Source organism: Saimiri boliviensis, chromosome 11 (assembly GCF_048565385.1).
Source record: "Saimiri boliviensis isolate mSaiBol1 chromosome 11, mSaiBol1.pri, whole genome shotgun sequence".
Lineage (NCBI taxonomy): Eukaryota > Metazoa > Chordata > Mammalia > Primates > Cebidae > Saimiri > Saimiri boliviensis.
Genome location: NC_133459.1, coordinates 65,979,135 through 66,001,626, shown reverse-complemented (window position 1 = coordinate 66,001,626; position 22,492 = coordinate 65,979,135). Strand labels below are relative to the sequence as shown.

The window sequence follows — 22,492 nt, the reverse complement described above, 5'->3', positions numbered from 1 at the left end:
TGTGCTGTTTGCAAAATACGATACTAGCTTACGAACAAAGAGTTTACAACCTTTTTCTCCATTCCATTCCTATATGCCTTCTGGAGATTTCTATCCTTTGAACTTCCATAACAGTTCTTTGGGCCTTTCTTATGTTGCTGGTAATTTTCTGCTTTGTATTTATGTAGTGACACAAAGTCCTTGAGGCCAGAGTATATATCTGATTTTTTTTTGTAGACTTCATTATAACCAGCCTAGTCCCTTGCCCACAGTACGCACTCACTTAATATTTCTTGGTTTTCATGAATACAACCTTTTCACAGAGGTTCTTATGTTTATGAAAGTATTGTTAAAAAGAAAAAAATCATTTATTTGAGGGATATTTTCTTCGCGTCAAATCATGCCACTGAGTTTTGTTAATTTGAAGAGAACTTATCTCTCAAATTTGTCTTTTACCATATATCAAAGAACAAAATTCAGCCTACATAATTGAAATTTTAGCAATTATTTCACAAGGGCTACAGTAAGGCATCTCAAAACATGCTTTGGAAATATTTGCAATTGACAGTATACAAATAATGCTTTCCTAAAAATGAGCTTTTTTTCTTTTGGGGGGAATTAAGGTATATATTACAGGAGATTAGCTACTTGCATGGGTCCTTTCATTATAAAAGTTTAACTTACCAAGCACCCAGGTTAAGTGTGGAAAGGAGGAAGCAATGCTATTTATGACACTGTCATAAAGATGAAGCTGTCAGTGGAAAAAATAGGTATTTTCCACTTTTCAACATTCAGTTCACCTTAGGTAAATGAGGGGATTTTTGTTCTTGTTGTAACATGGCTTGTAATAAGCAGATTTAAGGGATTTTAAGACAAGAACTGAAAAATATTGGCATCAGTTAGAGATAGAAGCCATCCAGGTAATTTTATACTTGTTTATAATTAACTGTTTCATGACTGGGGTTTTCAACGCTGTGTTAACTTTGTGTTCTGTTCAATCAGGAAAGGAAAATAAGGGTTAAAAATTTGTGAAGAAACCACACAGCATTTCAGCAATTGTTGAGATTTTCCTCAAACAAAACAATCTGAAGAATGTATAAGTACTATTACATATCTCTAAGCATAATGAATTTAGAATAAAGATCAAAAACTCCTTTTGAAAAACAGTTCTATAGATGTACATGTCATAACACAGTTCTCTCTGCTGCATTAAGTTTTCCTATTGCTATCACCCAGGTTTTAGTAACAGCCACACTCCACTGAGCACCTGTCATCTGCCAGGTAGTTGGTATTCCTTATTTGTAATCATTCATTTATTCAATAAATATTAATTCAGCACCTACTGCTTGCTGGCACTTGTGTCAACTGCTGGGCTACAATTATGAAGCAGATATTATTACCTACCTTGAAGGAGGTTGCAGAGTTGTAGGAGGGGCCAGAAGTCTGCAAGATAGGTAACTGTATCTCCATTTTACGTGAGTAAAACAGGATGGAGAACTAATCAAGGCCGGCTGCTACTGTGCTCGTTCTACTAAGCGAAGCAGGCTTATCCACTCTGTGTTCCCAGTTTAATTCACTTTTCTCTGCAAAAGGGTTTTTACCAACCTGCTGTGAAAAAGGGCTGAGGAAAGAAACCTTACTTTAATGGCAAGGCAAAACACCTTACTATTTAAAACTCACCGTTCTCAATCTTTTGGAAATATAAGAAACAAGTATTAAATACCACATTTTGGAGTAGGTATTGGATTTTAAAAAGATACAAGAAGCCTAAATAAAGCCTAAAAACCCGTATTTCTAGCAGATACAGAAAAACAGTCACTTGTAAAAAAGATACAAGAAGCCTAAACAAGGCCTAAACACCCACATTTCTAGCAGATGTGGGAAAAGAGGCATTTACAAGATGAAGGACTCAGGGACCTATGTATTCATTACATATGCAGAAACTTGGAGCTTTTTGTTCCTATTAGCGGATTTCCCTTACCCTTTTTCCTGATTGTATGTAGTCATGACTAGGATGAAAGACGGATGGCAGGGGAGCCATAAGGGGGATGGTTTGAGAAACAGGCAAAGAAAATTCCTGTGGACTAAAGCAAGGCTAGGCCTTGACTCCATAAGCATTTTCACTCTCTTCGGTCTATGCCTACAAGATTGTTGCAGTTAATGATCAAGTGATTGCTGCAACTTAAAGCATTGTTCTGCTGAAGCCTTTTCTTTTGCTTTTCTTCTCTGCCATCTATTCCATCTGATAGAATTTAAACAGACCCCTCAGAACCATAGAAATGTTCAGGAAGAGACTAGGGGCACCAAAAACCTTTGCCAGGCCACTTCCCTGTTTGCTCTATAAAAATGGTTCTGCAAAATGCACAGCTGTGGATTCTTAGCCACTTTCTAATTGGCCTTGCCACCTACAGCTGCTCATCCCAATAATCACCTTTCACAGACCCCAGTGTTACTTTCCTAGAACACTGATCACACCACTTCCTTAAAGGGCTCCACTAACTGTCTGAAGTTTGCAGAAGGAAGCCCAAATGCATACGGGTGACACAGAAAGCCCTTCACAGCCTGGGCCTGCTCCCCACCTTGGTTCTCAGCCCTGTTGCTCCCTTATCTTTCTACACCAGAGGCACACACTCTGCTTTTATTGACCTGCTTGTGGTCTTTCAGGCCTCCACACCTTTGCACAAACTAGAGCAGCTGCTAGCAATATCCCTTTGCTCTCTGTAACTAGGGAAATAAAGCTCATTAAGACCCACATAAAATCTCTCTTCAGTAAAAACTGGTAGGTAGCTTTGGTTACTCTGTCCTCTCTGCTTCCTCAACATTTTGCATATAATCTTATTATGGCACTACTATCATTGACTTTTTTTTTTTTTTTTAGACGGAGTCTCACTCTGTTGCCAGGCTGGCGTGCAGTGGCATGATCTTGGCTCACTGCAATCTCCACATCCCGGGTTCAGGCGATTCTCCTGCCTCAGCCTCCTGAGTAGCTGAGACTACAGGCATGCGCCACAACGTCCAGTTAAATTGTTGTATTTTTCGTAGAGACAGGGTTTCACCATGTGGGCCAGGATGGTCTCAATCTCTTGACCTCATGATCTGCCTGCCTCAGCCTCCCAAAGTGCTGTGATTATAGGTGTGAGCCATTACGCCTGGCCTATCATTGATCTTTAATTATTCAAATTTTGCAAACTGAATCTCTAACCATCCTTTCCCCTTAACCCCAACGCCATTCAATCACCTGTTTTCTGACTATAAACTTAGTATAGAGCCGTGTCAGTAAAATGTGTTAAAAGAAAGTACAAGTTAAAAAAAATAAGAGCACACAATGAGAAATGATGCAATTATTCATACCAGTTTATTGTATTGTGTTTCAAAAAATTTATAGCATAAATAACTTTTCACATCATAAAATAACTTAGTACAATTTATAATAAAACTTTGAGAATTTAACATCTCATCAAAATACAATAAAATATGGTTTTCAAATATGATTAACCCCTTCAGCTTTTCCTTGAGGGCATATAAATCAAAAATACCCAAACTTATGGCTGCACATTTAAACTTTAACATATTTGGTTTCTTTTAATGTAACTCAACCATTCTAAATTAATAGTTTTCCTTCCTGCATGGTTCTTTGTAATTTTTCTTCCTTTTGACTTATTTTTCTGTTTCAACACAGCTTCCTTCTTCATTTTCACCTCTTTCCATCTGCAAAGTCATCTATCTCCGGGCCCCCACAACATGTAGTTGAACTCACTCAGCCCCTTGACATCAGTTTCTGTAATCCTTGCATCAGTGTAGGGAGTAACTGCTTGAGTAACTACAAAGGTATTTCAAAAACATCAGTGCAATTTGGTTCAGTTATTTTCATTCAGATGCCATCACCGTTCAGGGAGATTAATCACTGGAACCCACTGATCCATGTAGCGACTTTCCCGGCAAAAACAAATAAGTTGACTTAAGGCAGGATCCTTCCATTGAGATGAATGTGGATTCTGGAAACAAATTTAGAAAAATAAACTTATTTTTAAAAATCAGTATTTGCTAGTAATTATACTTTTGAGGAGAAGACACTTGAACATTCTATATTTTGAATATGTAACATGGAGACAAGTTACAAGCACAAAAAATTAAAGTTTTTAAAGGTAGCTGGGTTCCTTGCAAAATCGTTAAGGGTAATCACCTATTAAACTACACATTGCAAAGTCTCAACTCATGCAACCTGCACGGAACACATACATATATTTGCCTATCTGTTCAGTTTTGCATGAGAGTATCATTCACAGGTTTGCTCTACCAAACTTGTTACGCTGACCCGAGTGAAACAGTTTGGAGACAGACTTCCATGCTGTGTGCACAATGAGATAAGAGTTGCACAGGAGTTAACTGGAATTGCCATCAACTCTGCTCCCAAGAGACAGAGTAGTACTTTTCAGAAGTAGCAAAATAATCAGGCTGTCACTTGACTAGAACAGTCAAAAAAGAGCAAAATTTATAAGACAAGGGCAGTACATTTACCCCCGAAAACATAACTTATCTACCTACCAAAGGTTTTTATCAGGAAAAAAAAAAAAAAAATGCAAGACTGCAGAGAAAAAATTCCACTCTATCCTCTTAAAGTATTTCTAGGGAATTAACAAGGTTTCTCTCCTACACCATTTCTATTTTTAGCTCTGACGGGCAGAGAATGAAGCTGACTCCTTAATGAGGGGTGAGCCAGGAATTCATTTGGCTTTATCTAATCTGCCCTGCTAAAGGAATTAGTCACGAGAGGCAGTGCAGATGTAGGTAGGGAGTAGCTGGGCTGACTGCTGACTCACAGGGATCTCTTCCGCTGCTGGCAGTCCCCAGCGTGCTTAGACATGTTCTGTACCACAGAAAATCCTGATGATGAAACTCGTACATCTCGGCTGAAAGTCCAGCCTCACTCTGGTGGGGCAAAGGCATCTAGACTCCTGACTCCCAACGACTCCAGATCCACAATCAGGCGACCCAGCCCTGGCCTCCTGTCGTTCCGGGGCTCTACCCTGCAGACCGCAGCCCCCCTGTCCCTTACCGTCACCAGCACGCAGTGCAGGTCCGGGGGCTGCTCGGCGCCCTCGCTGGCCGCGGGGCCCGCGTCGGTCTCCAAGAGCAGGAGCTCCGCCAGCCGGCCCGGGTTGCTGACGCGCAGGATGTTGATGTCGTTCTCGCAGCAGAACGCCTGGATCAGAGTGAAGTGGATCTGCAGAGCCACATCCCTGTCGTCGTCCTCGTCCGCCGCCAGCAGGCACAGCACCACATTATCGGGGTCGCTGGGGGCAGCGGGCAGGGCCGGTGAGCGAAGAAGCGCTGGCGCCCGCAACCCCTGCCCGGGTCCCCGGGGGTCGCCGCCCGGCCCGCTTGCTCCCTCCCCGCCGGAGCAGGCAGCCACGGGGGCAGAAGAAAAGCGACAGGAAGTGGCGCGGCCGGGCGAGGGGAGCCCCGCCAAGGCGACCTCTCGGGCTGGTGGGGGAAGGGTGCCACCGGGGACGCGCAAGGGCCCCACTTACACGTTGAGCAGCTTGGCCGCCTCGTACACCCCGACAGTGATCGTGCGCTGACTCAGGGCTTTGCTGAGCACTTCCTCCAGGGCATCCCCCACCTTGTCCATCCTACATGCGGGCAAGGGCGAGGGGTCCCGTCAGCCCCGGTGCCCTCGGGGCCGTTGCCGGCCCCCTCGCCCGGTACCACGCCCCTCCCTCTCGAATGCAAGCACCACCGCGCACCTGGGCTCTCGGCAAACCCGGAGCTCCGGCGGCCCCGTCACCCCCGATGACCCCTGCACGCCCAAGAACCGGGCGTCCCGTGGGAAGTCCCGAGAGTGCCCCCGCCACAGGCTGCCAGCCGCGGGAGCCGCACGGGCAGCGACGGCCACTGCTGCCCTTTGCAAAGACCCCGGCGGGGCTAGTTCGGGTTGGGGGGCATGCTCTTTCCGCTCCACGGAGAGTCTCGAGGGAGCAAGGGCGAGAGTTGCCCCGTGCAAACTTTTCTGCTCGCTCACCTGCAAGCCTTCCACCGCCCGGCTGCACCGGGGAGCCCGGGGTGGGTGAGAGAAGTTTGGGCCGGAATAGTCCGCAGGCCGACTTACCTTTCGGTCTTCTGCTCTCCAGCCGAGAATTCCTCCAAAGTCATATTGCAACTGCAGGTCGCCCACGGAGAGAGCGCGGCGTGCGGGCTGCTCCGGCCACGGCGAACGCGCGGGCGCCTGCTTTCTGCACTCGCTCACAGGCGTCGCGCGGAGAGCTCAGGCCCCGGCGCTGTCCGGCCGCCCCTCGCCCACCCCGGCTCCTCCTCCAGTGTCCGCCGCCGCCTCTCTGGCCACCCCTCCCGCCTGGCTGGCTCGCTCGCTCGCTCGCTCTTCGACCCTCTCCTCTCCGATGGCCACACGACAATAATTGGGCAGCTGCCTCCCAGCCACAGCCTCCCAGCCACTGGAGGACAAAGGGCCCGGCTCGCCGGAGTTATCCTGCCGACCCTCAGCCAACCACCTTCCGCCTCATTTGCATGCAGCTTGGCCATTGGGCTATGCAAATCAGTCTGCTCCGGCAATTTGACTCCAGCTCCTGGAGTCAGGTTGAGACGAGCGGAAAAGGGAGGAGCCACGCTGGAGGCTAGCCGAAGCGGGTGGCTGGGGTGGGCGCGGTGCAGAGAGGGGTTGGCGGGTCCCGCGGGCTCCCTTGTCCGGTTGGCGGGGGCCATCTGGAGTGGAGGGCTTCAGCAGAGGCGGGAGGTGGCCTCAGCTTGGGCTGAAGCAGGCTGCCAAGTGTTTGTCTATAATAGTTGCTGCACTTTTTTCTTATTATCGTTTCATGCCTTTTGTTTTAAGGGGTGGCTACTAAAATCTATTTCCAGGGTTAATGCACCGAAGTCTGGTAATTATTAGTAAGCAGGTTACATTAAAACAGTGTCTCCAGACCTCTGGGGCAAAGTTTACCTCATAAGTGTTGTTTATCTAAGTCTAGGCGAAGCTGCTTATTAGTAGTAGTATTATTTCGGTGCCCTGATGGCTGGTTTGATTTATTTTTGGAAGGCTGCAAGGGTTGGAAGCTCAAAAAAGAAAAACCAACCCGTTTGTATTCAGGTATGGCAGGGAACCAAGTTGGAATCTTTTCCACAGAAAGCAGAAAGGTCTCCCACCTGCCCAGTGTAACTGGGAAGTCATGAGCCGGTCTGCGTGGGGAGCTGGTGACCACATGTGGGAATCCCTGGCAACCCAGATTTGCCTTTCTCAAAGAACCCTGCCCAAACAAGGATCCTTCAGGACGCCCACCAGCTCAGAGACAACCATCTGACACCCACGCAGCCCACACGTCTAAATTCAAAGTGCTCTCGCTATGCCTAAGCTCCTTTCCTAAAGTATGTATGTCACCAGCTTCCATAGGGAGCCTATGATCTCACTGTGAATTATTGATGTTAGATGTTGAATCATGAAGCTGTAACTATAGGAAGTTTTTAGTCATATGCTAAAATTTCACCTTTGAGATAATGGCAACTTGTAGGTGGAAAGCAGACCTTTATAACTGCAAATGGTAGTTACACATTTTTGAAAAACCAACTTCAATATATAGATTCTCACTGAGTAGTTCAGAAGTCCCTTCCTTTGTTTTATGGGTTTATGCAATAAATGCAAAACATTTCTTAAGCCTACTGAAGTCACCAAAAGTGGTGAAAATGTCTCCCACATGCTTGTATTCAAAACAGTGCTTGCATTATTAAGGTCGCTGTACAGCCAAAGGTCACAGAAGTAATTTTTTTGCAAAGGTACCTGGGAGTTTTGCACCCTTATGTTATTATCACTCTAGACAAAATATTCTCCAGCTCTGTTGATCTTAATTTGGTTGAAAAGAACAGTGATAGGTTTTCTGGTTCATTTATTTGAGCTGTCATTTTGCACTCATTTTTTTAACTGCGTTCAGCCAGGGACAATCTTTTGAGTAAAGAAATGGTCATGGTCAGTGCATAATTCACCCAAGGATGCTTATATTATCTTGAATCCATGTCTTACATCCTAACATGCGATGTCTTTGTTAAGGAATTCCTCAGCATTGAAATTTAGGCAGGTTACCAAAGCATTTTCAGTTTTGCAGACAAAACCTGAATTACACAATCTAGCCTGAGTCATCATCTGGCGATTGTTAATATGTTCCGTGGAACTCCAAGGTTCTATCCACTAGGCATTTCTTAGAGGTTCTTGGGAAGGAAATATGATCACAGCAAGCTGACAAGGAGTTAGGGAATCATGTGAGTTTCCTGACAGCAAGGACTTCATCAGTTTGGTTTCCTCAGCTTCTAGCACAATACCTGCATTTAGTAGGAACACCGTCAAAGTTTATTGAGTTGAATAGAATCTGAGAGTTAAACAAGATCTCAGAATCCTGCAGTCCTGTGCATCGCATGAATTCTAACATATTCCACATTTAACGTTAGTTCAAAAACATTTTGTCATGTCCTCCTCTATACCAAGAACTTTACAATTCCTGGTCCTTTGCCTTTTAAGAGCTTAGGATCTAATTGGTATGTCCGTGCTTGAACTGGATTTTGGGACAAAATAGTATGCACTGTCATCAGCTAGCTATGCTGAAAGTCCCATGACTTCAGTCATCTGAATGGAGCCTGTAGGACAGTAGAACTCATGTATTGTTCACACCAATTCAAATGAACCACAGTCCTAAAGTGCCCCACCCAAATCAACCATATGCAGTAAAAATGTAGTATCAAATGGTCACTTCTTAGCATAGGCTTAGTCCCCTACTCAAAAAAACTGCATGCTGTATTTGAGTTCATCAGAAAGTTATTTGCCCAAGTATTTTGGGGATTTTCTCTGAGATAAGCTTGGGCTTCCAGTGTGCAAAAATATTCATTTGTCATACTTTCTGACTCAGATAGGTTACATCATTTTCCCTCATTGCTGAGTATACCTAGAATGTTTCATCAGTGATTATCTTCAAAGTTGGGCCTCATGGCTGGGAGTAAAAACTGCATTTAGCTACACAGTTAGATTGCAGTCATACATGAGAATGGGCATAGATGATTTATCACAACTGTTTATTAGTCCTGGAGGGCATTGGTATTCAATGGTAAATCAGAGAAATTTTCCTGTATCAGTATAATATATAGACATATATATATATACATATTTATAATCAATGTAATAACTCTAAGATGTGATGTCATTTTAAAAACCACTATAGGTGACTCAGAACAGTAAGTACACAGGAGTAGGATGCCCTTGTGGTAATGTTTGTAAAGATGCCAAATGATTATATTTGCAAATCATATGGAAATGTATACTCAAGAATTGTTCAATTATTTTAGCACTGCTACCTGCTTTACATATTAAAGATCTTTTTGATATTTTAGTCATGCTTATCCTACAAAGATTCCCACTACTGATTCTATAATGCAGAATTATTCTTTCTTTTAGAAAACAATGCTTTAACATCTAAAAGAAATATAATGTTTACTATTACAGTAGCTCACGCCTGTAATCCCAGCACTTTGGGAAGCTGAGGAGGTTGGATCACTTGAGGTCAGGAGCTTGAGACCAGTCTGGCCAACATGATGAAAACCCGTCTCTACTCAAAATGCAAAAATTACTTGGGGCTGAGCATGGTGGCTCATGCCTGTAATCCCAACATTTTGGGAAACCAAGGCAGGTGGATCACCTGAGGTTAGAAGTTCTAGACCAGCCTGGCCAACATGGTGAAACCCTGATTCTACTAAAAATATAAAAGTCAGCCAGGTGTGGTGGCAGGAGCCTGTAATCTCAGCTACCTGGGAGGCTGAAGCAGAAGAATCACTTGACTCTGGAGGCAGAGATTGCAGTGAGCTGAGATCGCACCATTGCACTCCAGCCTGGATGACAAGAATGAAACTTGGTCTCAAAACAAAACAAAACAAACAAACAAACAAAAACTAGTATAATATCTTAATGCCATCTTTTTTGTGTGTTCAATAAATCCTTACCCTTTGGAAATTCTCTTCAGCTATTAAGAATCATGGTAGTAGTCATGGTATTTTTTTAATTAAAATTGGTTTTAATAAAAGTTTTGGAGACAAATGATTGTAAACTATACACATTCCTCCTCTCCAGCATTATACAGAAAGCTTCCCTTACTCCAATTTGATGCTGCAAAATCATATATGCATCCCAAACTCATCTGTAATTGAAATTTCTTTTTGTAGTATCATTCATTACTTTAACATATCAGAGGAATTTACATAACAGCCTAGAGAACAGAAGTAAGACATAATATGTGCTTCAGTACCACCCATATTATCTATTAAGATCACAATGTGGGCAACAGAGTGCAGAGTCATGGTAGTAGTTCCTTGAATAAAAGAGTTCAGACAGAATCTTCCACAAATACAGGTTTTTGCGGTGTCCAAATCTTGGCAGAGCTGGAATGGAATGATATGAGAACCATAGGGAATCCTTACTTAGACAGATATCCAGAGGCGGCTCCTTTAAGAGAACAGCGGCTTTCCCCTCATCTACAAATTTGGTGAAGAATTGCTCAATGTTCTCCCCTAGCTCATAGCAGGTCCCACGCTTGTCCTGAAGGGTAGAGATGAGCAGGAAGGCTCGGGCCCGCGGCTGACTCCTGGAAGTCTGCTGACAGAGGCTCAACACTGCTGGGACGCCCTTTCCCCGGTTCCTCAGCCCCAAGGCCGGCAAGTGGTGGCTGCTCACCTCCTCCACCTCACAGTGTAGCTTCATCTCGCCCGTAGTCATGGTATTGATTTGAGCTTTGGGCTGGCCACCTTCTGCTGCCACCAGCTGCACACATTTCACCAGCCAGTGGAGGTGTCAGATGAGGAGACTAACTAGAACATTCTTCAAGATCAGTACCCCCATGCCTCCACCTCTCTGTCAGTAAGTGTTTATTAGAAGGCTTCTACCATGAGAGGAATGTTCTAAGAGTCTCTGCTTTGTAGGTGAACCACTGGTGAGGGAGCTAGGTGGTCTGAGTTGGTGACTGGCCACTGTTAGGTTGTTTTTGCGCCTTGAACAGACGTATGAGTTTGCTTTCTTCTCTTCTTTTTTGAGACAGGGTCACCCCTCTGTCATCCAGACAAGGGTGCAGTGGTACCATTATAGCTCACTGCAACCTCGAACTCCCAGGCTTAAGCGATCCTTCTACCTTGGCCTCCTGAGTAGCTGGGACTATAGGCACATGCCACCACACCAGCCTAATTTTTAAATTCCTTAAAGAGACACAGTCTTGCTTTGTTGCCCAGGTTGGTCTCATACTCCTAGGCTTAAGAAATTCTCCCACCTTGGCCTCCCAAAGCACTGGGATTATAGGTGTGAGCCACTGCATCCAGATAATTTGTGAGTTTCCTCTCTCTGAAATAGAAAAGACAATTCTATTCACCCATCAACTTCATTGCAAAGTTTTCTTCTTCCTAACTTCTTAACAGTTCATGCTTATACCTCTTCTCTATACTCACTCTGTTGGTGACCTCATCTGGTCTCATGGCCTTAATTATTTATATGCTGATGACTCCCAAATATATTTCCAACCTGTTCAGTCATCTCTTCTGAACCTCAGTGTTTGTCATTTCTGCATCAATAGAGAGTAAGCATTTTAAACTTAAAATGACAATTGTTACTCTCTTGGTTGTCCAGTCGAATCTGCCTACAATAGGTCAATGGCAATTCCATTCTTCCCACTCTTGAGCCCCCCCCCCCACAAACTTTGGTGTCATTATTGATTCCTTTTTCTCACAACCCACATCAGCAAATCCTATAGGCTTCACTTCAAAATGCTATTCAACCATTTCTCATCACCACTACCACCAGCGTTATCTCCCACCTGGAAAAATGTTAACAACTGACCTCCCTCTACTGTTGCCCTTCCTCTCTTCACCTCCAGCAGCCAAAGTGATCCTGTACATAGTAAGTCAGATCCCCGTCAATTCTTTACCCCAAAAGTTATTAATGGCTTTTTTTTTTCTCAGAGAAAAACCCAAAGTCCTTACTATGGCTTAAAATACCATATAAAATCTATGCCCGTGATGAAAATGTCCTAATATCGATAGTGGTGATAATTCTACAACGCAGTTAATATAGTAAAACCCATTGAATAAAATATTTAGGGTGTGTACAGAATGTGAATTATATCAATAAAGCTGCCATAAAAATCTGATCCCTACTGCAATCTTGTCTTACACAGTTCCCCCATGCTCATTTCTCTCTAGCCATACTGGACCTCCTTTTGCCTCACAGCCTTTGTACTAACCGCAAACTTGGAATGATTTTTCTCCTGATGCGATATTGCTCATTGCCTTTCGGTCCCCTTCCTAATGAAGCATACCCTGCCCATTCTAGTTAAGTTGCAATACTTCTACTCCCTGGCACTACTAATCCCTTAAGCCCTGTTTTTTATTTTTAAAAATGTCATAATCACCTTCGAACATACATATTTTACTTATATACAGTTTGTTATCTGACTCTCCTCCTGCCCACTCCACTATCCAGAAATAAGTTGTATAGGGTAGAATTTTGTTTTGTTCACGGATTGGTCCCTACGTGACTAGAACAGTACCTTATACAGAATGGACGCTTAATAAATATTTGTTAAATCAGATAATGTTGAATGAATAGGTATACAGAATTTAAGATATGATTGATGAATTAGAACATAAGAGTTATAAACTTTGCAGTCTTTTTCGTATATTAGAAAGGAAGATGTCTTGATCAAATACTGTTTTGTTGCTTATATGTTTTTTTCAATCCTCTAAGACATCTGAAAACTGCTTGTAATGTTGGCATTACAGAGGCTTGCGCACCCTTATCTGCGTTCATATTCTTCTCACAGTCCCTCCACCCCCATCCAACTGTTTTTCTTATGGTTTTTCCAGGGGCTATAAACTGGCCCATTTCGTAAGCTAAGAATTTTGACCTGTACCCATCTGTATTGTATACACACATAAAACCCAGTAGATTAAAAGGTGCTTAACTGCCAAGCTTCAAGGCTTGTTCTTTCAATGTAGCATAAAGAGATTATAATGATGAGGAAAACAACCTTGAAAGGTCTTATAAAGGTGAGTTTTGAAGGGGAGATTTAAAAGTAAAGGTGGGTTATGTTGCAGAAGAAACATCCAAGAAACACAATTGGAGATGAACTTAAGGAAATAAAGTAATATTTAGGAGACCGAGAACAAAAGAAAATGAAATAAAAGAGAATAAGAGCATTCTTCACTACTATTTGAACTTCTACCTCTCTCTCTGGCTTCAGTGCTTGTAAGTATTTAATCTTGACTAACTGGAAATTTCTGCCAGTAAAACTTATTCTTTGAAATTGCTTATAAGACTCTTTTTTTGTTCTGTGAATAATATGCATTCTTATATTTCTGTTTGGTCCTCATTTTGGCAATAAAATGTCAGTCTCGAGGTCTGAAAGATATTAAATATTAAAACAAGATCATTTAAGATCAAGCTCTGTAAGACTGTGATCTTTTGAAAAGGGTCTTTGGAGTGCTCATTTCTGTATAGCTGGTCTTAGAGGTGGGCCACAGCCATCCTTGTGTGACAGTAGTCTTTCTGCCTCCCATGTGACTTTGTATTGTAAAAATCCAAAGTGGCCTCATTTTTAGTAACCAAAAAATGCAGTGAACAGCCTGCTATCTGGCTGTCCATTATGAACACTTTACTTCATTGCTTTGCGGAGCATATCAGTTTGTGGCAAAGTGATGGATTGTGTTTAACATTCTGTTGTTGACCTGTAAGGATTTTTGCCATATGTTCCAGCTCATCCCCTTAAGATACAGGAGGGGAAAATCATCTTATTAGTATCACTGTCCACTAAGCAGAAATGTGTCTGAGATTTTGCTTTCTCAGCTGGAGACTCCCTCTTGGCAGGCCGTCCTCCCTATTTTAGGAAAGCATCACCATCAAATACAAGAAGGCCTGTTTATAGGCTTATCTGTTTATGTCGTATATCTGGTCTGCATTTATGGAAGTTTTGAAACGATGCTGTAAAATTAAGACCTATGTGGCTATTTTGCATACATAGTCAACAATGATAAATCTAACTTGATGTCCCTCCAAGAATGTGGCTTGAATGAGATCATCTTTGGCAGGTTGTTGTTGACCCTCTCCATTCCTCAGTTTCCTCATTTGACAAATATTTGTGAACTCTTTTCAATTTTGAAAAGAACTCCCTTTCCCCAAAAGTCATAGCAGGCAAAATTCCCACATTTAGATGGATAAAAGTGGAAGTGCTGTGGCTGCTGTACCCAGATGGCAGTGGGGGAGAAGGTCAGGGATCATTGGCAAGTTTAGTATCCCTCTCACTCCCCTCCCACAACGCACCCCGTAGCCCCTGAGATGTGCATATTGGTCACAATGGGAAACGTCTTGTTCTCTAAGACCCTTCCAGCTCTAACATTTTTTACTTAATACTTTTGTTATTCTATAATTGCTCTATACTTTTCTGCAGTCACTGAAAAACCTCAAATACCTTACTTTACCACAGAAAGAAGTTATTTTTCTGGGCCTTAAAAATTCAATCACCGGATAATGTGTCTAAAGAATTTTAAAAAACATTCATGTTCCTCTGCTTTGATATCAATTTTCAAAAATTTCAATCTATTTTCATAGGTTAGTTGGAGTTACGTTACAACTTGCCTTATTAACCCTTATTTATTGCCTGATTACCAAATACTATGGAGTACGATTTGGCATTGCGTCTTAATAAACAGGTCACACCTGGGAGCCAGCGAGAACTCTCCCATCTGAGGAGAAAGAGCTGCAACAGATGGTAAAACGGCCGAAAACCAGGTGGGGGTCATTGTTTAATGACCATCTGAATTAAGTTTGGTTAATTTGGCATGTCCCTAATTATCCCTAGCAACTGGACCCTCTACTCCATTTTATAAGTTTGGATTTTTATCTTTTATGTAAACTCTCAAAACACATCCATCTGTGATCCCGAAGCTGTATTCACCTTAAATCTAACCACAATGTACACCCTAATTTCTTTGGTTCTAGCCATGAGGCGTCCTTAAACACTGGGTTTGTACAGTGCTCTGCAATTTACTTTTTCTCAGGTTGTCATCTATGATGTGGGCGTTTCCCTTCATTCTTCTCCAAGTTTTAATTAATGAAAAGACACTTAGCATCATTTCCAAAAACCAGAGCTGTCAGAACTTCAACTTACGTGCATCCCTTTAGAAAATTTTCTCATAAAATCTGTGTGCAGCAGTGAGTTGGCTTCCTGAGATGTTTAGAAAATTCAAAGTTGTGCTGTCCACAACACTGTAATAGATTCAAGGACTGCCAGCTCCTTTAAAGACATTTCCTCCCCTACCCTGACTAGACCTTATTTTTGTTTGTTTATTTGTTTTAGGTAGGGTCTTGCTCTGTCACCCAGGCTGGAGTGCAGCGGTGCAATCTTGGTTCACTGCAGCCTCCACCTCCCAGGCTCAAGTGATCCTCCCCTAGGCCTTATTTATTAATAAGAATATTAATTTGTGCTGGGCATGTTGATTTTCGACTATAATCCCAGCTACTCAGGGGGCTGAGGAGGGAGGATCACTTGAGACCATGACATCATGTAAACCAGGAGTTCAAGACCAGCCTAGGCAACACAGTGAGACCTCCATCTCTAAAAAAATTAAAATAAATTTTTAAAATATAAAAAGAAGAAAAAATACTAATTTGTTAAATGCTTACCATGCTTGGCACTATGGTAAAATTTTTATTTACATGATGTCACTAAGCCCTCACAATAATCTATGAGACAGATACTATTATCTTGGTTTTACTAAGTAAGCTGTAGCTTCCTGGAGAGGTTAAGCTAGTTACGAACTCAAAAGACCCATAGCTAAATGGCCAAGGCAAGATGCAAATGCACATCGGTGGGATTGCAGATTTCACATTCTTAACCATACATTATGCTCCTCTAGAGCAGCTGTTGTTCACGTGGCATCTGAGCATACTGTTCAGCATGCAGACTCTGGAATCAGGCTTGGGCAAGTCGCTTAATCTCTTTTGCCTCTTTTCTGACAAAAGCTAGCTCTTAAGTTTATCATGAAAATTAAATGAGACAAAATACGTATAGCACTTCGAGTGCATAGCATGTAGCAGGACATCATGAATCTTAATTAGATGGCACCCATTTTCCAATGTCCTTTCTAATTTTCTTTGTTCTTAATTCCTTCATCTAAGTAAAATATTGTATTTATTTCTATTTTCTCTAATATTTGAGGCATCATTGCTAATGGCAAAAGTACTGACTGCTCTTCCTGGTCCTTACCTTCTGCTGTGAAAATTCCCCCTGAATTTTGATGCAAGCCACAGATGAATCCAATATACGTGTTCCCTTTCTAAACTCAGATGAACCAAGGTTCCCCTGTCAGTGCATTTTAGATCTCTAGGCCGTTTTTTATTTGGCTGGTTTTTGTTTCTTTGTTTGAGATAGGGTCTCGCTCTGTTGCCCAGGCTGGAATGCAGTGGCATGATCTCGGCTCACTGCAACCTCAATTCACTGCAACCTCAATTCACTGCCACCTCTGCCTCCTGGGCTCAAGCGACTCTCATGCCTCAGCCTCCAGAGTAGCTGGTACTACAGGCCTGTGCCACCACACCTGGCTAATTTTTGTATTTTTAGTAGAGACAAGGTTTCACCATGTTGACCAGGCCTGTCTTGAACTTTTGGCCTCAAGTGATCCACCCATCTCAGCCTCCCAAAGTGCTGGGATTACAGGTGTGAGCCACCACAACCGACCTTTTTGGGCAGTTTTGATAACGTGAATTATGTGTTTCTGTGCATGCTAAGGAACAGGCTTGATGTTATTCAAACTCTTGTGTGTGTGTTTTTTTTTAATACAGAACAATGAGTTTCTCAAGTGCACTGTAAAATACTCTGTTTTTCTTTTATCCTCCGAGAGCTTCCTGTATTTGCGAGCTCCTTTCAAATCAGCAACTGCAGCCTTGACATCTGTATCCTCCCCAGTGTAGGGAACATAAATTAACTGGTAGTGCCCTGTAAATGTTATGAGCAGGAGGAGTTCAGGGAGTGCACAGAGGCAGGCCAGGGTGCTTTCAGTATCTAGCAGCTGGTCCCGATGTAGTGCCTCAGAACTGGTTTTAGCTGACGTCAGATAACACTGATGTGCACCAGATTGACTTGTAGTACCAGGAAAGCTGACCCCTCCCACTTCCCCTACTGCCCCTGTGCTTGCCAGAATGCTGGAGACCATTATGAACTCACAGTTGTCATTTGATCTCCATCTGGCTGCTGTCACTAAAGCTGCCTTTTATCATTTGCCAAAAAGTGTAAAGCAAAAGACATTTCCCTTTCTCACAAATCTTTGCTTCTAGTCCTTGCTCTTCTCGTTTTCTGGGTAGTTCCAAATAATTCTCCCGCCTGTCTATGTAGCACCATCAGGAAACCAGCAAAGGACTCACTAGAATATTTACCCATATGCCGTCTTCATGGTGAACTAGATTTAGCAATGAATTTTTTAGGAAGTGTTAGAGGTGGGCTGTGGCTTTGCTGACTTCAAATATTATGTCTTAAGTTTGATGTGGCTTGAACTGCTGATATAAATGTGAGATTTGCGTGTATGAGCTCATATTGTGGTAAATTTTATGAGGATGTAGATCACAACAGTCTAGCCATACAATTATGTGGGTCCCTGTATTAAATTAGAATCCACCCAAATTAAACAATAAATATCATAGTAACATGTCATCAATTGGATCTTACAATAGCTTAATAATGTGAGGGGAACAGAAGGATAAATTCTGAGGTGATGCTTGTTGTTCTTAGTCACTAAGAACACTAGAATGTTGTTAGTTGAAGCTGACTATAAATCTGGTACCAGCTTCAAGATTTCCTGTTAGTGATCATCTAGCAGTTAAGATTTAGCAACCTTAGCACCAGTCTGAAGATCATTCTTGGCCAATAAAACTCTTTAGGGATAACATTTGATATTCAACAAGTGTTGATGGTAATGATGATGAAATATTGTAGACTCCAAGTTTTGAAAAGAAATTTAGAATTCTGATTTTTATACAGTGTAGCAAATTAATCCTTCAAGAGTTAATTATAAAGGACCTTTTATGTATGTTCTCAGTATACTGTTTATAAAAAAAAATTAGAAGGCACTTCATTCTATATGAATCCATAGTGTGTGTATGCATGTGCAAAAAAAAAAATTTGGATGGCTATACCTCAAAATGTAAGCAATGTTCCTTTTTTTCTTTTTTCTTTTTGCCCTTTCCTTCCTTCCTTCTTTTCTTTCTTTTTCTTTTTCTCCTTCCTTCCTTCCTTCCTTCCTTCCTTCCTTCTTGACAAAGTCTTTCTCTGTCACCCACACTGGAGTACAGTGGTGCAATCATGCTGTGTATAAGCTCATACCGCAGCCTCACCTCCCAGGCACAACAATCCTTCTACCTCAGCCTCGTGAGTCACGGAGATACAGGCGCGCACTTAGCTAATTCTTTTATTTTTTTGTAGAGATGGGGTCTCAATATGTTGCTCAGGCTGGTCTCAAACTCCTGGGTTCAAGCAATCGTCCTGCCTTGGCCTCCCAAAGTGCTGGGATTACAGGCATGAGTCACCACATCTAGTCTCAGTGTTCCTCCTAGAGTGATGAGATCACTGGTAATTTTTATTTTTTCATTTTTGCTTACTTTTATTTGGTGATTTTTATGTAATAAGAGTGTGTTACTTTAAATACATGTTCCACTGAGGTAACATTTATCTTCAGTGAAACAAACAGATCATAAGGGTATAATCTGATGGGTTTCGATAAATGTATATTCTTGTGTAACCCAATCAAGATATAAAGCCCAATCAGGACATAACCCCAATAGCGATATATCCCTAATCAAGATATATAAAGTTTACATTAGTTCAGAGAGTTTCATTCTTTGAGTCTCTTAAAAGAAGCTTCTGTGTAGACTGAGATAGGACAGATACACACAAAAATTGAAACAGTTCTCTGCCTTCAAGAATCTTACCTTTTTGGTAAGGAAATGAGAAAAATCACAGAGAGCTTAGCACAGAGCATTTAAGGGTTAAATTATGTAGCTCAAGTGAACTCAGAGAAGAGCCAGATAATCAGGTAAGATTTTATAAGAGCTTAGATCTGTTATTTCAGTCCAGTAGAAAAGGTGAAACATTTACTAGCTCTAAAAGTTCAGGGACTATGTTGATCTTACTGACTGTATCCTAAGTACCTTACACATTGCCTGGCAGAGGGTATTGACTCACTAAATTTTTGTGGACTGAATAAAAGGGTATTATTTATTCAGTTACTCAGTCAACAAATATTTACTTACTCTTCCAGTAATATTTATTGAGCTCCTACTGGATGCCATGGATTGTGCTAAGCCCTGGAGATATACCGGTAAAATTATAGACATGGTTCCTAACCTCATGGAGTTTACAATTGGGTGGAAGACTGATACTGTATTAAAAGTGTTTTAGAGACTGATAGAATGGCACTGGAAGGCGTTAAAGAGGAAGACACGTGGTGACCCTGCAAACATATACCGAAGTAGGACTGAGCCTTGGCAAATGATTGGCTGTGATACATAAACGAGAAGAGGTATCAAAAGTGACTTCAGATTCTGGGATAAGCAACTTGGTTAATGATAGAATCATTTAAGTTTTTTCTTCCAGATCATTATGCAATGGAAGCCAAGATGATGAATCAACTATGGTGAGGTTCAGACATCTATTGGCCATGGTTCAAACTATGGATCTATAATGTATCCATTGCATACCCTGGGGCAAAGGCAATGATTTACAATGCCGGTGCAGGGCAAAATGGTGACTTGAAAGGATTTTTATTTGGTGCCCATCACCTGTTCTTCTGATGACCTTTTCTTCCTCTTGCCCATGTTCCTCCCTTTATTCCACCAACCCTCATATCCTTTTCAGGTATCTGATAACTCATCCCTACTAAGGTGATTACTGATGATGGTGGCTCTAAAGTGGAGATGCCTTTTTCCCATCTCCCAAACCCTTACATACGTGGACTGTTTGGCTTTTAAGAGGAATGGAATGGATGTGAGGGATATAAGGATGAGTCACAGAGCCAGTTGTTACAATTGTAATTTTTTGGTGAAAGGAGGCTGCCCTTATGCCTTTGCCAGCTAGACGTACCCTATTGCTCTCAGTTTCCCTTTATTCGAGCCCTTTTCCAGTATTTTTTGGTACTCTTTACCTATTGGTTGTCTTTATTTTGAATCATAGCTCTATGATCTTGAAAAGTTTACTTAACATTCATCAGCCTCCATTTCTTCAACTACAATTCGGGGATACATCAATGTCCGTGGATTAGGTGTCTTCCACATGGCAGTTTCTCAGGATTAGCTGCTTTTCCCCACCACCCACTTGTTGGCGCCATTGCAGAGAGTCCTAGACTCAGAAAACCACTCTCAGGCATACTCAGCTTAGTCAGTGGATTTGAGAGGTGTTTCTCTTAACTCTGTTCCCTTTTGTACTTGCCCAGTTCCATTTGTCTCACCAAATTATAAGTGTATACCATTGGACACAATAATTTTTAAGGGAGAGAGTATAGCTGGACCAGTATAAATCCATTCCCCTGTAATCAAAACTATTCAATAAGTATACTGATTACCAATCACTACTTCATTAGTAGATGAAGACTAATCCTTAGTTTCAAGACTACACAAGTGAATCAAGCAATGTAACCCAAATCACTATGCGTATGAATAATGTATGTGTTTATCCAAATCAGTTAACAAGGGCCCAGCATCCATTCATTCATTGTGTCATACATAGTTGTTAAGCACCTAGTACGTGCAAGGGAGTGCACCCACCAGATACTGGGTCTACAGTACTGAACAAGACAGATTTCCAGTGGAATTAACATTGAGATGTACTTGAAGCAACTGATTTCAGAATTAATTGCTCAATTGTAATTGTGGTAAGTTCTACAAAGAAACAATTACAGGTTGCTATAAGAGTTTATAGCACAGGATCTGATCAAGTGAGGAGGTCAGGGTGGTCGGGAGAGACTTCTGAGGAAATTACCGAAGCAGTAAATATGAGAGCTAAAAGCATTTTGTGGAAAGAAGGAAATATAAGAGCTCCCATTTGTTTGTAAGAAGATTCTGAGTTTCCCAATGCTGGTGTTGCCGTCTCAGGTTCTGACCCTGGGAGAGCTGATTTCAGGCTAAGGGACTTGATGTTCTGAAGCTGAGATCATGAAGGATCTTCCCACTTGGTTATACCCAAAGGGAAGAAACTCACCCTCAGAAGCTAACCAACCAATTAAAATTGAGGGAAAATCTATAAAGGTATTAAGCATCATTTAATTTTGCTTACCGAACACACACAGGCTACCCAGGAACCTGACTTTATTGAAGACCTGCTTGGGAACAACCATTTTACATATCTTTGAGCTCACTCACTCCTCTGCTTACCTTACAATGCAGATAAAAATCCCAGTTGATACCCAGGATAATAACTGAAGGTGAGAGAAGTTCAATAACCTGTCCACACCTGTACCAACCTTCATCCATCTGATCTGAAAGCTCATGATCTTTCAGCTACACCAAGCTACCCAATTGTTAGCATATTGTTAGATGACTGCTGACTTCTTTAGGAACAATTAGAACACTAAAGAAAAGTTTGAAAAAACATCAGTTATCCCTGGAACCAGAAAAATAATCCACTATGTTCCCATTTTTAAAAATTATTATTTAATGAAGAGGATTATGAGTCCTAAGCAGATCTATACTTTGACTATTTAAATTTGTGTATGTTGATATTCTAGCTCTCTAAGTTTTATGAGCAAAGAGGTGAAAGGGAAGTTAGCATGATTAGGACAGTTTCCACAAATGGACTGAATCTTCAACAACTGAACAGAAAAATGTACCATTAGAGGGTGAAGAACAGGTAATTTTGTTGTGTGAACTTTTGTCAGCCTTCAGGGATCTGGGTATTTACTGTCTTTGTATAAATGAAGCCAGTATTGGTATATTTACATTGAACTTCCAGAGAACTAATGTGTTATTTAATCTTATCCTTATTATATTGGAGATCACATTCAAATAGTGCAAGTAAACCAAAGAGAACTCAAAAAACTTTCTGGCAATAGGTTGGTAGCTGAAAAATCCCACTGAAATGGCATAAGGATCATCTCTTTTTATTGCACAGGAAAAACTCAAGTGACCCGAAAGCCACTGTTCATTGGGAATAGATCAAGAAACAAATAACTAGACTCTTCATGTGCCTCTTTGCTTGTGGAAGTTACAGAAATGGAAATCTGCACAATGGCTTCATTCCTTGCAGTTTGTACATTAGCCTTCTCTAGGCTTGGAATGTCACTGACATAAATGATGCTAAATCATTATACCAAGCATTGCTTTAAATTTATCTGGCAGGTTGAAGCAAAATGGTAACATTTTCTCCTGACTGCCCCACCCCTGGTTGGGCCTTTAATTTATTCCTCTTCCCTCATGTGCATCTTGAGTGTCAATGCCGGCAAGCCATACCTT

General features: G+C 41.7%; 1 protein-coding gene and 1 pseudogene across 1 annotated transcript; both read right to left on the bottom strand.

Annotated features, from left to right (window-relative positions):
- Positions 1–3,315: 3,315 nt before the first annotated feature.
- On the bottom strand, positions 3,316–6,447 carry GADD45A (growth arrest and DNA damage inducible alpha). Its single transcript, XM_003921437.4, has 4 exons — positions 6,089–6,447; positions 5,511–5,612; positions 5,036–5,273; positions 3,316–3,974 (listed from the first exon to the last, which is right to left on the bottom strand). Exons 1-4 carry the CDS (start codon positions 6,130–6,132, stop codon positions 3,861–3,863), a joined length of 498 nt encoding a protein of 165 aa, XP_003921486.1. The 5' UTR covers positions 6,133–6,447; the 3' UTR covers positions 3,316–3,860.
- A 3,593-nt stretch (positions 6,448–10,040) lies between these two features.
- On the bottom strand, positions 10,041–11,816 carry LOC101047831 (leucine-rich repeat protein 1 pseudogene; annotated as a pseudogene).
- Between the last annotated feature and the right edge of the window lie 10,676 nt (positions 11,817–22,492).